Source organism: Psammomys obesus, unplaced genomic scaffold, assembly GCF_907164565.1.
Source record: "Psammomys obesus unplaced genomic scaffold, mPsaObe1.curated_primary_1811, whole genome shotgun sequence".
NCBI lineage: Eukaryota > Metazoa > Chordata > Mammalia > Rodentia > Muridae > Psammomys > Psammomys obesus.
Window position 1 is genome coordinate 39,783,026 of NW_026585504.1, and position 18,075 is coordinate 39,801,100.

At 46.8% G+C, this 18,075-nt stretch overlaps 1 protein-coding gene across 1 annotated transcript; it reads left to right on the forward strand.

Moving 5' to 3' along the window:
• The first annotated feature begins 252 nt into the window (after positions 1-252).
• On the forward strand, positions 253-14,984 carry LOC129671260 (probable inactive 1-aminocyclopropane-1-carboxylate synthase-like protein 2). Its single transcript, XM_055600016.1, has 15 exons — positions 253-274; positions 3,577-4,112; positions 5,159-5,218; positions 5,575-5,645; positions 6,452-6,521; positions 6,748-6,814; positions 7,589-7,686; positions 7,921-7,998; positions 8,324-8,424; positions 9,860-9,949; positions 11,241-11,286; positions 11,385-11,526; positions 13,428-13,570; positions 13,650-13,803; positions 14,622-14,984. The coding sequence occupies exons 1-15, from the start codon at positions 253-255 to the stop codon at positions 14,798-14,800; spliced, it is 1,857 nt and encodes a 618-aa protein (XP_055455991.1). The 3' UTR covers positions 14,801-14,984.
• The last annotated feature ends 3,091 nt before the right edge of the window (positions 14,985-18,075 follow it).

Here is an 18,075-nt window from a genome sequence, read left to right on the forward strand (position 1 = left end):
AATTCTGCAGGTGATGCCAATACTCTTCATATTTGCTTCAGCTTGACACTCCACCGAGCCAGTTCTTTGGAATGATGCCAAGGCCGTTTTAGGTAATAGGAAGCTCCTGGCAGAGCACTCTAGAAAGGAAAAGAAGGCTGGCATTACCATTGAGAGCCACCTTAAAAGAGAAAGGAGGTGGGCAGTGGAGCAAGCTTCCAGTCCCTGAGGCAGACACTTCCAGCAGGCGTGAGGACTTTAGACTGCACAGAGATGAGTGAAAGAAGAAAAGAGGGTAAGTCGGTAGAAGACAAAAACTGTGGGATGTGGAAGGAGTAGGAAATTTGGGCCACGGACCCCTGGCGCTTTAAGGCAGTGCGGGAGGGTTATGGTCAGCTGGCATAGACATAACATTGTAGCAACATTATTAGTAAGGTTGGGGCTTGAGAACTGGGCAAGGAGGTTACAGGAAAAAAAAAAAAAGCCACAGCAATCTCTAGTATTTTAAGTTCTGACTCTGTGTTGGGTTACACACATGTGCTCGGACACATAGGCACATTAACTACAGGCTGGCGTGCTTGGAACCTTCCCTGACAAAAGCATCCTACTCGTGTGATCTGGTAGGCTCAATTCATTCCTTTGAGCCTCTCATCTGTAAAGTGAGACTTGGGGTACCATCTCAAGGGACAGACCAGGTGAAACCTAGGAGAGCCCTACAGTAGCACTGAGCCAATTCCTGCCTGGCTTCCTCTCCCCCTCCTTTCCTGCTTCCTGGTGCCCTGAAACTCACAGAACAGGGCTGTCCTGCCAGCAGCAGCCTGTCTGAGCCTGTTTTAGTGGACATGGAAGACCGGTATAGATTGGAAGGTAGGTGAAGGCAGGCTAGGGACACTGAAGCGAAGATATAGCTGAGGGGGTTGGAGCAGAGAACTGATGAACCCCAATACTAACAGTTTGGGGTTAGGCTTTAGGGACACCATTTCTTTGTGCTACAGAATTATATATGATAGAGGTTTCCTATATAAAACATCTTGGCAGAGATCCCAATTCTAAGTTCCCTAGTAACCTTAAGCCATATTCACTACCTTCTTAAAAATATGTTTTCTAGGAGAACACATTTGTGTGAGCATGCTGTGTGTGTGTGTCTATGTGTGTGCAGAAGGGAGAGGTCCATGTTGAGTGTCTTTCTTTGTCACCTTCCTCCTTATTTTAGCTAGGATCTCTTACAGGGCCTGAAGCTTTGTTTTGGCTAGACTGGCTGTCCACTGAGCCCCTGAGTGTTGCAGAGTGTTTTAGCACTTTGTTTTCAGAAGCATTAGCTGCGTGTTCTCTGACTACACATCTTAGAAATAAAGACTCTTTTGGTTCTCACCGCATGACCCATCGAGCCAAAAGACCAGGAGCTTGGCTTTAATTAGCTGAGGTCTCCATGACACATAACAGGTGATTTGAATGGAAGAGAGCTTCAGGAGCTGCAGCGTTGCCTAGGGAGACTAGAAATGAAAGCCTACAGTAGCTGTCATAGCACTAATAGAAAGCCACATGAGCTCAGGATGGATGGACTGGGTATCATGGTGGAGGGTGGGGAAACAAACAAAAGGAAAGTTTTATATTCTAGAACAGAGGTTGGCAACCCTTTTCTAGGAAGGATCAGATAATAAGTAGTTGGAGCTTTGGGAGCTGGTGTGATGGCTCAGCAATTAAGAGCACTTGCTGCTCTTTCAGAGGGCCAAGTTTTGGTTCTTAGCACCTGCATGTCTGCTCACAACAACCTGTGGTTCCAATTCCAGGCAATCCAGAACCTTCTTTTGGCCTTCATGGATGCTGCATGCACTTGGCATGCAACAAACATATTGATTAAACATCATTCTCTCTCTCTCTCTGTGTGTGTGTCTGTTTTGCTTTCTCTCTCTTTATCTGTCTCTCTCACACACATATGTGTTTGTGTTGGACAGTGTGTGTTTTCAAGACAAAGTTTCTTTGTGTAGCTATGGCTGTCCTGGACTCACTTTGTAGACCAGGCTGGCCTTGAACTCACAGAGACCCACATGCCTCTGCCTCCCCAAAGTGCTGGGATTACAGGCATGCACCACCACACCCAGCTATAAATAAATATTTTAAAAGAAGGGGGCTGGAGAGATGGCCCAGAGGTTAAAAAGAGCACTGGCTGTGCTTCCAAAGATCTGAGTTCAATTCCCAGAAACCACATGGTGGCTCACAACATCTATAATAAGATCTGGTGGGCAGGAACACATGCAGATAGAATGCTGTACAAATAATTTTTAAAAATCATTTAAATAACTAGTTGAATCTCTGAGAACCAGATAGCCTCTGTTACAACTATTCAGCTCTGCCACTTGCAAAAGCGGTCACAATGAATCCATAACTAAACAAAATCAGTAAAGTACCTTTTCACTTTAAAAGGTGTATCTTGTTTCAAAACAGATACTAAGACTCATAACCAAACCTAGGCAGAGTTCAGGGAATCATATGAAAGAAGGGGAGTTAGTATGACGTGGAAAGGATAGGAGCTCCACAAGGACCAAATATATCTTGGCACAGGGGTCTTTTCTGAGACTGACACTCCACGAAAGACCATGTATGGCTATAACCTAGAACCTTTGCTCCGATGAAGCCCGTGGTAGCTCAGTAACCAATTGGTTTCCCATAGTAAGGGGAACAGGGACTATTTCTGACAGGAACTCAATGGCAGGCTCTTTGACCTCCCCACACCCCAAGGGAGGAGCAGTCCTGCTAGGCCACAGAGGAGGACTTTGCAGCCAGCCCTGAAGATACCTGATAAAACAGGGTCAGATGAAAGGGGAGGAGGTCCTCCCCAGTCCGTGGACTTGGAAACGGCAGGGAGGGAGGAGGGCGGGATTGGGAGGGAATAAGGGAGCGGGACACAGCTGGGATACAGAGTTAATAAAATGTAACTAGTAATAAAAAAATTAAATTAAAAAAAAGGTGTATCTATTTGTATGTCTGCAGACCTGTTCATGAGAGTGCATGTGAAGGTTGGAATCTAGATGTAGCTTATCTTGCTGGCCAACAAGATGTGGGATCCTCTTGTCTCTGCCTCCCCAGAGCTGTCAGACACATGCCGCCACACCTAGATTTTCCACGTGGATTCTGGGGGCTGAACTTTGATCCTCATATTCGTGCAGCAAGCACTTTACCAGCTGAGCCATCTTCCCAGTCCTCGGTTACAGTAGGATGATTTGTTTACTTTGCACTGGGATTGAACAGCAAAACTCCTTCCCTTCTCATCTAGAACCTGAAGAAACGGGTTCTGTTTTCAGCTCGAGGAGAACCTAGAAAAGGCCAGCTCTCTCCTTTTCTCCTAGAGAGGCTTACTGAGCTTGCTCAGGACATATTCTAATGGCATCAGCGTAGGATGCACCAGCAGCTGGGATGGATATGTAAGGATGCTTACACATGCTCTTGCGAGTTCTGAGCCATTTAGAGCCTAAGCCCACAACACAAGGGTTGGAGGAGCCAGTGATGAGCCTGAGAATCCGTTCTGTCCCCAGTCATGCCAGGACCCTCAGGGAAGGATATCTTTTGTTCTCTGTACTCAATCTTTCTTCCCTGTAGGCTCCAGCCAGGCTGCTGAAGCCCATGAAAATACCCAGAGTTCAAGTTCCTGGAAAGACACCCGCCCCAAACTCCAGGGTCAGCTGAAGAAATCTGGCAAAAAGAACAAAGCCTTCCTGATGATGCAGGACAAGATGCTGAAGTTGCAGCGGGCCCTTGCGGACCATCTCTTGCAGCAGGCGCAATGCCTCTCACCAGAAGATCAGCAATGCCCACAGGCCTCCTGGAAGCGGGAAAAGAGGATAGGCTACCTACTCTCCCAGACAGTCAACCTCATATGGTCTGAGGCTATAAAGAAACTGAAGTTCAAGGAATTTCTCCCTCACTTGGACTCTGGACGTGGCAACAAAGCTAGACAGCAGACCCTGTCATTTAGGCCGGACGAACCCAGTCCTTGGCTGGGTGGTTTTGAAGCTGCCTTTGTCAGCCACGTTCTGTCCAGTCGTGGGACTGGCATCTCTGATTTTTACCACTTCAACTTCCAGAGCTCTGAGGCCTATCAGACAGACAGATACCACAAAGATGAGAACCCTTCGGTAAGAGGGGGGCATTCCTGGAAGCTCTGACCACTGGGATTTGCTGAGTCCTGTGCCAAGTGCTGTGTGTTTACCTTTCTTAGCATAATGGTATAATCACAGAGCTGAAAACTCCCCAGAAGCTGGAGAACTGGGGGAAAGGGGTGTCTGAGTCCCTTTATCCCTACTACCTTTCCTTTAATTTCGGTGTTTAAATACTAGCAGCCAGTCACTGCACTCATAGTGGTAAATGGGCCTGCCTTTATGAAATGCAATATAGTGCCAGGGGTAGGCAGCCATAAGAGAAACAAGCATTTATGTTTGCAATACCATGGAAAGGATGCCCTCTCCGTCCGTGTGATCTACAGAGGCATCTGAAAAGTCTGAACCAGCCACCCTGTATGATGGTGGCTGTGGTCTTCCCTAGGGTAACAAGCAGCCAACAAAAAGTTTTTAGCCAAGAGGATTGACAGCAGCTCCCCACCCAGAGGGCAGAGTCATCCCTGGCTGTAGTCATGCTGCCTTCTGTTCCCCATCTAAGCTTTGCATGGCCAGCTAGAGACCATCTGCTATTCTAGGAACTGAATCCCATACCTCTATTCTACTGTAATGGCTGCATCTCCTTGGTAACTTGGAAGTCCCTCCAGGTGATAGCAGAGATGGGTACAGGCAGGGCTTCCGGTTGGTAAGGAGTCGGAGAGGTTATGCCTGCCATTTGTCTGGTAGATTTTCAGCTTTTCTTCTTTCCACTCTTGGTCAAATGGATGGTTTTCTCAAGACATAAGCGGTTCACGGGGTCTAACATTTACCATCAAGGTTCACAGAGCAGAGTCCAACTACTCTGATTTGTCTCTTGGGGTGGGGGTGGGGGACCTGATAACTGCAAAATGTTAGGTTCATGGGAAGTTTTCTGACACTTAACATCATTGCCAGACACCGACTGAACTGTCTTGTGGCATAGTGCAATCTTCCCATGGGCTAATCTACCATGGCAATTTCTTGGCATGCCCAAAGGGGTCCATTTAGGATGGAGAAAGATGGCTGACCTAGATTCCTTCCACTTCCAGGGCTACATCAACCTTGGTGCCAGCGAGAACAAGCTTTGCCTCGACCTGATAACAGATAGGGTAAGCAATGTTCTGGGTCTTGTTGAGAATTGACCCCTCTGGGCCCAGTTCCTGGTCTATTCCTTGGCTTGTGGAAGGTCCAGGAGGAAAACACAGGCATTGTGGGGAGAGCCAAGATACCTGCTTCTAGAACAAGACACGTAGGCCCCTGGCCTGGCTGACTGTCCAGAGAGTGGCCAGAGCTTTGGCTTAGAGAGGCTGTCAGATGTTTCCCATTAAAACACACGAGTATATGACAAGGCTAGCCTCCCTGTGAGGGAGCACTCAGGGCAGAGACTTATGCATGAACTAGGAACAAAATAAGGCCCCACTTGCCCTCCCTAAACTGCCTATCTTCATGTTCTATTTGTCAACAGCTGAGTTGGTGTGACATGAACCTCATTGATGAGACCCTGATGCAGCACTGTGACTGGAAAGGACAGCCCCTGTAAGTGACTTTCAGAACTAGGGTCTCTTGCCCACAGGCACCTTTCATCAGTCATTGGATCTATGGATATATATAGATATATATCTGTATATAGACAGATAAAATTTCCAATTATGTCTATAATCGTTGAAAGAATCGCATGTGTCACAGGCTGGCTTCAAACTGCCTATACAGCAGAGGATGACCTTGAATTCTGATCCTCTTACCTTTTTCTCCTGAGTGTGAGATTACAGGTGTATATCATGCCTGCTTTTATTGTGGTGCTCAGGATTCTATGCATGCATTCTAGGCAAGTATCTACCCCCTGAGCCATATTTCCTCTCCCCAAATGCACCATATTTAAGATCGACTTTCCAGTATTTTTGGCTAATAACCTCCAGGGAATGCTTAGAAGGCATGTCCAGCTTGAGACACAATAGTTATAAATAAGCCCCAAACAAAAATCATTATTAAAAACATTGAGAATTGTCTGATTTTTAAAGCTTGATCACATAATTCTTAAATACGAACTGTGGCGATGACAGTGTTGCATTCAGGGTCAAAAGGCTGGATTTGCCTAAGAACAAAATGTCCCAAAAGTAGCATCCAGCTATGCTTCAAACCTGGCTTCTCCCACTTCTCAATATCTGTGTGACCCTGAGAGGTCACTTCTTTAGTCTGTAGCCCTGTAAGGTGAGGTTGGCCTGGGGAGCGAAGAGCTTGTTAAGGTTGGATACTGTGCTTTTTAAAAGAGTGTCATCTGGATTCTGAGTGAGGAAGGGCACCTACCATGCTGTCTCTTTGGGTCTCTTTGGGTCTGTCTGCAGCCTTCGGAAAGAGCTGGCTAACTTCCTGACCCGCTACTGCAAGGCGCCTGTACCCCTTGATCCAGAAAATGTAAGTCAGCTATCCTCTAGGGTCCCTCTGCCTCATCTGTAGAATACTGAAAGAACCATCAAAGGGCAGGGCACAGCAAAAACCAGTTAAGGAGGGTCCTGGGTGGGGGAGGTCCAGCTAAAGGGGGACCCTGGGGCCTGCCCTTTGGGAGGAGGGAGGCGGCACATCATACCTTTCTTACACAGGTACTGATTTTTGACTTCTGTCTCTTGGACCTCGTCCTTAGGTGGTGGTTCTAAACGGCTCCTCCTCTGTCTTTTCTTCACTGGCCACGGTTCTGTGTGACCCGGGTGGTAAGTCGGCAGGCTCTGCTTGCCTTTCCTGGCATGTGGATAGGGACACCTAAGCACTGGACCTTGGAAGAGAAGTCCTGTTGGCCTGAGGTCTCTTCCCCAAGTTCAGGCCATTCTGTCCTGCCAGAGATACCTCTGTATCATTTCTGGGAAATCAAGGGAGTCAGAGCCCTCCTTTCACGTGGAAGAAACATGTAGCAGTTCTCAAAGAGGTGATCTAGATGAAAAGGCCCACAAGGCCAAGAGAATGGGAGGGAAAAGATACTTAATCCATAGGTCCAATGCTAGGAACTTTTCTGGGGCTTGACCTTTAGCCTAGTACAGATAGATTCTTTTTCTTTTTTTCTTTTCTTTTTTTTTTTTTTTTTTTTTTTTTTTTGAAGTTTGCTACAGAGGACAGCTGCTCAGTCAGGGAAATGCTTGTCAGTCAAGGACCTGTGTTTGATCCCTGGAGCCCACATAAAATAGCTGGGAGTGGTGGCATGTACTCGTAATCCCAAGGCTGCGGAGGCAGAGACAGGCAGGTCCCTAAAGAGTGCTTGGCAGCCAGCCTAGCTCTAGGTCAATAAAGAGACACTGTCTTAGCCTCCTCCAGTGTGCTTGCCAGCTATGGACTAGAGTTTGCTCCCCCAAAGAATGTGTATAAAAATGGACCACTTTTTATGGCCCTTGAGCTCAAGGATGGAAGAAGGGATTGCTACCCTTGGCTCCTTGTGTTGGGAATCTTGCTGATCATCTTGACTGGAAGACAACTTTCTCTCCTTTTGCTCCTAGATGCCTTTCTGATCCCCACACCATGCCACTGTGGCTTTGCTTTCAGCTCCTACCTCTATTCAAAAGTTGAGCTTATTCCTGTCTACTTGGAAAGCCAGGTGAGAAGGTGGCCCCTTTCTTGCTCAGCCCACAAGGCAAAGGACTGTGTAGCAGCCCTGAGGAGACAGAGGGGCCTTATTCTCTAAGTGATAGTGGGAGCAGGGCAGGTGCCAGGGTGAAGAAGCCATGTGGGGCCAACACCTTGACATGAAGTCCAAAGACTGTACCGGGCTTGTGGGCTGTGAGAAAACAGGCTCAGAAACAAGCTCCTCTCAGATGCATGTGTCTCCCAGGCCATCGGGATCAACTGGCACACTTTCCGTCTCACCGTGGAAAAGCTCGAGTTTACCCTGGCTCAGGCTAAGCTAAAGGTAAGGGCAAGCGGTTGGGGCTTAATTTCAGGATGATCACTGTTGGCCCTGAAAAGGTTGAGTAATAAGACTCAGATATAAGATATTGGGGGCTTTCCCTAGCTAGGAAAGACAGCAAGGAATTCTAAGTGGCTGACGTCACCGCAGAAACTTCCCAAAATTTCTTTTCCGCTTTGCCGGCAGTATGGAGTTGTATGTGTGAGATCCTATCCAGGCCGTTTCAGGTGTCCTATGTTAGATGTCCCAAGCCATAAAGGATGCTTGGTAGGATTTGGGGTAGATATAAAGGACTTGAATTCACCTTTGTGTTTGGATTTCTTCTCAGGGAAAAAAGGTTAAAGGCCTTGTGCTGATCAACCCACAGGATCCTCTGGGCAGTGTCTATACGGGACTGTCACTGCAAGATTACCTGATCTTTGCCAAGAAGTACGTGTTCCACCCCATCACCCGTAGGCAAGAAGTCAGAAGCAGAAGTAACACCTAGGAGCACCCATTCTGCCATAGGCCTTGCAGGGAGACTAATCAATGGAGGAAAAGAGGGCCCATTCTCACATTTTTCCTTCTCGGCCTCCTCCCATACGGATACTTATGCTGCCGTTGCAGCATGACTTTGCTGCCTTCAAACTCACCGCGGCAGAAGTACCTTATCCCAGTACCTGTTTCCAAAGTACCTGGGCTGCAGCGCCGAGGATGGCAGGTGCTCAGAGGCCGGTCACTGCAGGACTTTCAGGGTCACTGCTAAGAACAGGTTAATGACAGTTGCCTCTGGAGTCCCACAGCGGCTCTTCTAGGACAGAACTTGTTTTCTAGAAACAGTACTCAAATGTCCCAACTACCCAGACCAACCAGCAGAGAGAGAGAGAGACAGAGAATTCAGGAGGCTACCCCCAAGAACTCAATGGAGTGGAGTGCAAATTCCAGCTATCTTTGGTTGTTTTCCTGTTGCTGTTGTAATACTCTGCAAGAGGAAGGATTATTTGGGCTCGTGGTTCATGGGTATATCATGGCAGGAAGGTCAAGGTGGTAGGTGGTTCAAGGAGCTAGTCACGCTGGGATCCATGGGAAGGAGATAGCAAGAATAGTCTCCTTAGCTTTCTCTTTCGTGTGTGTGTGTGTGTTTGTGGTTCAGGACTCAAGACCAGAAAATGAGGCCACCTACTTTACAGTTGGTCTTCTTCATACATCAGTGAACCTAAATGGGGTAATTCCTCACAAGTGTGTCCAGAGGTTAGTCTCTTAGGTGATTCTAGATCCCGTGAAATTCACAATCAGTGAGCTCTGATACCTTCCTAGGTTGAAGCAACTGGCTCTCTGTTTTAAGACCTTACTTTCATCTGACATGGGGCCTTCCCTAGTGTTGTAGAGAGCTGAGGATGTGAGTGTGCTCTAAGCCCGTTTGGCGCTGTTTAGAGCCCGGGGGGGGGGGGGGGGGGGGGGGGGGGGCAGCTGCTGACTGCCACTGATGTCAACACTCCGGAGGCTTTGCCTCTTCTTCTGTGCTCTGCTTGGTGTCAAGGTGGAGTCAGCTACTGGGATACAGGAATATGTGATTTGTATCTAAGAGCAGGAAGGGAGAGTGAGTTAAAACCACAGAACTGGCCAGACGGCTCAGTGGGCAAAGGCCCATGCCACCAAGCCTGACAAACTTGAGTTTGATCCCCAGGACCTATGTGGTTGAGGGCAGAATTGATTCCAATAAGTTGTTTTCTTGCCCTCCGCCCGGAAATCATCCCCAGTATACCCACTCAGACATGGGCATGCCTCCCCAAATAAAATGTAATAATCTAGAAAACTGGAGGCAGGAAGTAGATCTGTTTTTGTTTGTTTGTTTGTTTGTTTTTTTAATCTCACCCAACTACAGGCACAACCTGCATGTGATCGTGGACGAGAGTTACATGCTGTCTGTGTTTGATGATTCTGTCACGTTTCACAGTGTTCTGAGCATAAAATAGTAAGTTTGTCCCCACTGGTGTCCAGAGAAGCGCCTCGATCTTCCTGCTTTGCAAGGGGGTTTCACGAAGTAGGAACTTGCCTGGCTAGTGCTGCAAAATGAGTTATGCATGAGTAGGGACCCTGACTATGAGCAAAGAGCAAAGTGACCTCTGTTTCCATGAGTACTGAGCCCAAAGGCCATTCTGTGTCTCAGTGATGGCTAGACCAAGGCAGTGAGTGTGTCCCTAAAGGTCAAGGGGGTGGCAGGTCAGTCAGTAAAATGCAGGCAAGAGGATTTGAATCTGAATTTCAAGAACCTGTGTAAAGGGGGCTGGAGAGATGACTCAGAGGTGAAGAACACTGGCTGTTCTCCCAAAGGTCCTGAGTTCAATTCCCAGCAACCACATGGTGGCTCATAACCATCTACAGTGAGATCTGGTCCCTCTTCTGGTATGCAGGCAGAACATTGTATAAATAATAAATAAATAAATAAATAAATAAATAAATAAATAAATAAAACTGTGTAAAAAGTCTAGCAACATGTGATCCTAGTGTTGGGGGAGACGCTAAGAGGCAAAGCCCTGCAGCCATTGGCCACACAGCTGACAGTGAAGGAGGAGCTTCTGGGTCATTGAGAGACCTTGTCTGCCATGGGGGCAGTGAGAGAGGTAGAAGTGAGACAAAAAGACACTCAGCTTTAACCTGTCTTTCACACCTACACACACACAGACACACATACACGCATAGATGGACACACACACACACACACACACACACACACACACACACACACGTTCGTATCAAGGAAAGCTACCCCCAACCTGGCCTCTTAATTCACCTGCCTCCACATCCTGAGTGCTGAAAATATAAATATGTCCCACATGCCCAACTCAAGCTTTTAGGGGTTAGGATTTGGCCATAGGGACAGGATTTCATCAGTGCAAGACAGAGGCATGCCTGCTAGAAGGAACAGAGTCACCAAAGGTGGGGCAGTAGCAGACAGGTGAGCGTGTTCTAGAAATGGGGGCAGCCCTGAAAGGGCAACTAGCAAGGAGGTGGTTTTAGACCGGATGTAGTAGAGCCACAGTCAAGTTGAGGGTCCTGGATTTCCCCCATGGGTTCCCTGTGGGCTTTTCAGGGGCACCTTGTGTTGACTTCTAGCTTAGCTACCATTGCTGTCTCTCCAACCTGGGCATGTTAGATGCTGTCTAGGAGGAACCCAAAGTCCACCCTCTCCTTTCCATCAGAGAGGTCATTATCCATCTTTCAACCATTCCTCCCAACCTTGATTTTTTTTTTAACTTTTCTAGCTGTCCTGATCCTAAGAAGATCCACATGATCTGGGGAACTAGTAAGGTAAGCCCCAGAAAACTGCCTTTGGCCTGGAAGGAAGGGGAGCCAGAAATACAAAGCAAGAAAAAGTAGATGTCCTTCCCCAACTTCTCTTCCTGCAGGATTTTGGCATGTCTGGCTTCTGCTTTGGTGTTCTTTATACCCACAACAAGGAGGTGGCCTCTGCCATGAAGGCTTTTGGCTACCTCCATGGTGTCCCCGGCATTGCTCAATACAAGCTGTACCGACTGCTCCAGGACAGAGGTACCAGGCGGGACCCTAGGAGAGCATCTTGACTGTACTTCATGGCCGTGGGGGATTGTTCAGTTTTCCGGGGGGGAGGGCGGCACATCTCTAGCATGTACTCAATCAACCTGAGGATATGTTCACTGCCTGAAGTTAAATTGTGGAGATATGAGGCTCAGAAGAGGACAGGGTAGAGATCAGTGAGTGCATGGGTGTGGCTGGAAGATTCGGGGCCTGTCTGAAACCAGATTTGGCTATTCTGAAAGTCTAGCAGTTTTGCTTTGCTTAGAAAACTGCTTGTGATTGGTTCCCTGAGACGTGAAAAACCTCAGATGTCATCAGCCAGTCAGTCTTCCTTTCCCCCTTTGAGACAGGGTCTCAATATATAGCCCTAGCCTGAACTCAACATGTATTCCAGGCTGGCCTTGAACTCACAGAGCAGAGCCCTGCCTCACTTGCCTCTGTCTCCCTAATGATTAAAGCATGTGCTACCACATCCATCAGGAAGCAGCGTGTCTCTTTCTCCTGGACCTACCTGCCTCAGGCAAACATTTTCTTTTGCAGACAGTGGCATCATTTTCATTGACTTTTCCAATATAGATTAAGATCATTTCTAGAGGGAACAGAGGAGAAGGGTGCTTGGGGGAGAGTTTGTCTAGCTAGATCTATGGTCCCTAGATTTTTTTTTCCAGGGATCTCAAGAGATTGTTGGACTTGAGAGGAGACTTTCCCCTTTAATGCTATGGCTCAAACATAGAAGAGACTCTTTTTCTTTCATTTCCTATAATAGATTCCAGACCGGGAGGCTTAAACCAGTAGATGGACTATATTGAGACAATCTATCAGATGTAAAGAAAGAAACAAGGGCAATGAGACAGGTTTAGAAGTAAACAGCTTGCTTTTAGCTTAGGGTGGGGAAAGAAATAAAAGGAAAAACCTTACTGGCTACCAATCCTCCATGGTGCCAGCTTCTTTGATATGTGGCAGGAACCAGATCTCAGCCCCTTGAAAACTTGTTCTCAGCCTTAGGTGTACCTGAGAATGACCTAGAAATTGCCTCATCCTCAAAGATTTTCTTTTAGCTGCCCTTGAAATATAACATAGGCAGGGGCCTGGAGAGATGGCTCAGTGTTTAAGAGTATGTGCTGCTCTTCCAGAGGACCTGAGTTCTGTTCCCAGTATCAGTCAACCAACCTCTTGTAACTCCAGTTTCCGGAAGATTCGACTCCATGAGTACCTATTGCACACCCATAGACTGGCACATACACACATAATTAATTTTTTTTTCAAGACGGCGTTTCTCTGTATAGACCTGGCTGTCCTGAAACTCTCCTGTCCTGTAGATCAGGGTGACCATGAACTCAAGAGATTCCATCTGTCTCTGCCTCCTGGGTGTTGGGATTAAAAGCATGTGCCACCACCACCCAGCCCAGCATAATTAAAACTTTTTAAAGAAGTATAACACAGGCATAAAGGTTTCTGCAACCTCCTCGGGTCACTCTTTGTCTGTTAGTTCTGAGAACAGTGGTGCTGAAAGTGTCCCAGATAATAGCTGGTTTGCCCCAAGCCCAGTGTGTCAGGTCCAAGAGCATAAGCGAAAGCTTTGAGCATCACTCAGTTGACAACAGTTGTCCTCGTTTTGGGCTTTCCTGGCTACAGGCCTCCATTACCTACTCAAAGAGAACATTCCAGCGGACAACTAAGATGCCCACTGTCTCCTCTGGAGTCCTATATGAGAAATGTGTGTGGGTGTGTGTGGATATTACCAGTTCAGACACAACACAGAGCCACTCTTGTCTAGAAATGGCTCATGGCTCACCTGGAGCCTAGCTAAGGAAAATTTGGGAAGAATGTGCCCCCCCCCAATCCCCTGCCTTGTCAGCTATAAGATCTGTGATGTTCTTACCCTCCCCATCCAGAATGGATCAACGAGGTGTACCTGCCTACTAACCTCAACCGACTCCAGAAGGCTTTCAGCTATGTAACTAAGAAGCTGAAGGAATTGAATATCCCCTTTTCCAACTGTGGCTCTGGCCTCTTCCTCTGGATCAACCTGAAAGCTGTGAGTTCCAGAAAGGGCAGGCCTGGGCTTACCCATTAACTGGACTTGTGCTCAGCCCTGCCCCCTTCCCTTTCCCTAGTACCTGAGCCCGTGCACGTTTGAACAAGAGCAGATCCTTCTCCAACGCTTCCAGGACAACAAGCTGCTGTTATCCAGTGGCAGATCCTACATGTGTAAGGAGCCTGGCTGGTTTTGCCTCCTCTTTGCAGAAAAACACCTTCAACTAAAAGTCGGTGAGTGCTGCTGTCATCCCCATCCCTGGCCGGATATCCAGGCCCCATCAATTCCTTCCTGACTCATTTATTCTGCCTTCAACAGCTTCTATATGCTCCTTTGTAAACAGGAAGCAACCCATCCCTTAAGAACCCACCTGTCCCTGCATTTCATCTTTTGAGTGTACCATGTTTTGTGTCTGCCATGTGTTTGAGAATCTTTAAGACCAGGGGCTTCTTTCTAATAAGCAGTTTTTGCCTATGTGGGACTGGAGTCTAATGGATTTGATGGGCAGGTGGTCAGGGCAGCCCTTGTATGTTCTATCAGCATCCACACGTTCCACATGTTTATTTGAATAATTATTTATAGAATCTCATTACTTGCCAGACACTACCTGCTGAGACTAAAGCAGCGAGCCTCATAAAATTTGTCTTAAAGAAATATCTTATAGTCCAGTGTGGAAAATAGACAGGGTCATTCACACTTGCAATCCTGACACTTGGGAGGAGACAGGAGGTCTAAGAGGTTAAGGCTAGCCTGGGCCACACAGAGAAAGACACTGTATCAAAAATAATCAAACCCAGTGAAGGTTAAGAGGCAAATAAGCCACAGTACAGACTTTGACATAGACCTTGTTATTTCTGGCAGGCTGATGATTTGATTACCAAATTCAAAAAGAGCCAGAAGACGTAGAACAGTTTGCCCTCAAGTTCTATCCCAAAAAAGGGAAGGCTGACCTCAGCACTCACAAACAGAGGCTCTGATGATCTGCCATGACCTGGCTCTGTGTGGGCTCTATCTGTATGTTCACTAACTCTTTCTCCGTGTCCCCTTCTAGCCATGGACAGGCTTTCCAAGGCGCTCAATGATCACAGACAAGACATGATAACAGAACAAATAGAGGATGCGATCAATGATGTGGGCTTTTGGCCTCCGGGCAGTGGCTCCAGCCAGCCTGCTGTCACATGCTCAGGGGCCCCTGAACCTAGCCTCTTACCTAGAAGACTGGGGAAGTAATTGGTGCTTCTGTGCTGTCTGACCTCACGCATCAAGGTCCCCCTAAGCAAAATGTCTGCCATTTTTAGAAGCCTTGTTTCTTTTAGTCTTTGCTAGTTATTGTGTACACAAAAATGATGTTTTTATTGTGATGGGAGTGGGAGGGCCCTGGAGGGGTAAAGGGAATTCCCTGGATTCCTTTTTAGATGGCTTTGTTTTTATATTTAGCATTTAATAAATGTCATTCTCTATTTTCTCCAGTTCCAGGCCTGCTTTATTTCTGCTACACATTTCTCTTTGAAAGGAGATGATTATTATTATTATTTTTTTGTCCTAAGTTATTTGGAAAGTTTGTATGTGAAGAATACTGTCAGGGAGAGATTCTGGGGCATAGCTTAGAGGGTAAGAGTGCTTTGCTCTGCAAGTATGAGGACCTGATTTCAAATCCCCAGTACCCCATGTAAAAACCTGGGCATGGCTTTATGTGCCTGTATCCTCAGCACTGAGGGGGCGGGGCATAGACAGATGGACCATAATATCTCACTAGCAATTGAGTCTAACTGAAATGTCAAGAAATCCTGTCTTAATGCAACAAGGTTGAAAGCCCGAGAGGACAATCTTGAGGTCCTGCTGGGACTTCCACATGTGCCCATGTAGGCTCTCTCTCTCTTTCCCCCACTCCCATATGGGACAGGTCTGTAAAGAAGGGAAGAAGTGACTAATAGCAGGATGCTGAAGGAGCACTCAGTGTTGGTTCTGTTATCTTTATAAGCTCACATCTTCCATCCATATGAGTGGCTGAAGGACTGGACCAGGTGTATTGTGGGTATTCCTGCATCCAAATGCCAGAGATCTTTTCAGAGGCTTTATGATGAATCTTGGAATCTCAGTTTGTTCAGGCAGCTATAACAAAATACTAGAAAACTAATAAAGGATGAAAATCTGTTTTTTTCACAGTTTTAGAAGCTGTGAAGTTCAAGAACCTGATAAGTATTTGGTGGGGCCCATCTTTTCTCTGTAACCTCACATGACTGGAGGGCCGGGGCCCCCTCTGCTTTCATGACTTCCCAAGGGTCCCACCCGCTACTGCAGTCACTTTAGGGATGAAGACTTCACATATGAATTGCAGAGTTTTTGGAGCACAAACCCCAGATCCCAGAACTGGACTCATTCATTATCAACACTTCCCACTATTCAAATTGCACCGGCCTGTATTTCTGTGAAGCTCTTGCCTACTGGAGGCGGGGAAATGCACAGAACAGAGTCAAAACCTTTTGTGGATGATGGAAAAGCTTCTAGTACTTGTTGATAGTTTTGATTAGTCATGTGGATTTCTGCCACACACTCTCCCCTGGGAACAGGTGGGCCCCATTTCTTTTTACCTCTCTTTGCCTTTCTATACCACCAAGGCTGGCCTTGAACTCCTATCTTGCCTCAGCTTCCCCAGTGCTAGGATTATGGGTACATGTCACCAGGCCCATAGGTCCTTCTCTTCCCCTTTCTCCCCTCGACCCCAGACAACAAAAGAAAGTGCATTGCTTTTCTCAAGCAACTTTAGGAAGGATTTATTTGTGCTCACAGTTTGAGAGTTCCGTGTACTATAGTGGAGAAGGCAAAGGTGGCACTGGGCGTGGCTCTAGCAGGAACAGGAGGCAGTTGGACACTTTGTATCCACAGCCAGGAGGCAGAGGTGAGCGCTGCTGCTCCCATTACTTTCTCAGTTCTTATTCAGTCTGGCTTGTGGAATGGCGCTACACATTCAGGTTGTTCTTACCAAGTTAAGCCTCTCTAGAAACACCCTCATGGGACACACCCAGAGTCGTGTATCCTACGTGGTTCTAAATCCAGTCAAGTTGATTATGGAAATGAACTATCACAGAGTAGTTCAATAAATCCTAATTCTTCAAGGTTTGTTAAACTAGATAAGGCTCTTTAGAAACAGATTGTGAACCAAGAATGGTGATATGTACCTGTAATCCTAGTACTCAAGAGACTGGGGCAGAAGAATTGTGAGTTCAAGGCCTCCCTGGGCTGTATAGTAAGATCTTACCACAGGTAGAGAGGGAATTTGTTGGAAGAGCACGGGAGACCAGAAATGTTCTCAGTACCTTTATAAAGGAAGCTAGTAGTTTCACTGGTATGAGATGGAAGGAATCATGTCTTCCCTGGAAGTGCTGGCCTGTTTCTGAGTCTGCTCAACTCAATATTCAGATGGGGGCTGGTGAGATGTGACTAAAGGCACCTGCCACAAGACTGATGGCCTGTGTCTGAGCCCCAAGCCTCACATGGTAGAAGGGGAGAAGTGACTTCCATTAGTTATTAGTTATCTCTGACTTCCACATCCACATGCCCCAAGTAAATAAATATAATAAACATTAAAAAGAGTTGTAGGCATTTCACTTTCTTGTTAACATTTTCTGTTTGTATTACTTTTTTTTCATTGCTAAGACAAAATACCTGAGAGCTAAGAAAGGCTGGGCATGGTGGCATAGAGTGGCATATGCCTGCAACCCCCAAACTTGGGAGGCAGAGGCTGAATGAGCACTACAAGTTTGAGGCCAGCAAGGCTGCACAGTGATATAGACACTGTCTTAAAAGACTTACAACCATAAGCACACACATATTTTAGAAGAGGTGGTGATATTCCCTTGAGGAACATTCTTTTAGCATCTCATAACTGAAAGATGATAACCACCAATATTATCTTACTTGATTGTTACATTACATGATAAACTGACAAAAGAAAGCAAACCTCTATACAGAGTTTTAACAGAAGATGACAGAGGCATCCATATTGAATTCAGTCCTCACTTCGGCAACTGGTCTTAGCTGGTATTTATGGCTACCTTCCTCTACTGTCCCTTGTGTGTCCCCTCAGCGAGCACCTCAGCAGGTCCTGGTGCTTTTCCTGGGAGAGTGACCCAAACCTCCATTTCTGAAGGGTCTGTGCCCTTTGCCATCCTGCCTAGATTAGATCGTTGTAGTTTCCCATTGACTTTAACCACAGGGCCTGGTATCACCAAGAGATGCCCTAAAACAGTGATTCTTAATCTGTGGGTCATGACCCCTTTGGCATTGAATGGCCCTTTCACAAAGGTTTCATTTCAGATATCCTGCTTATCAGATATTTACATCAGGGTTCACAACAGTAGCAACATTATACTTATGTAATTTTATGGTTGGGGGTCACCACGACAGGAGACACTGCATTTAAAGGGTCACAGCATTAGGAAGGTTGAGAGCCACTGCCCTAAAGGCTCCCCTGCATCCCAGACAGAACCTTTGTTACCTCCATT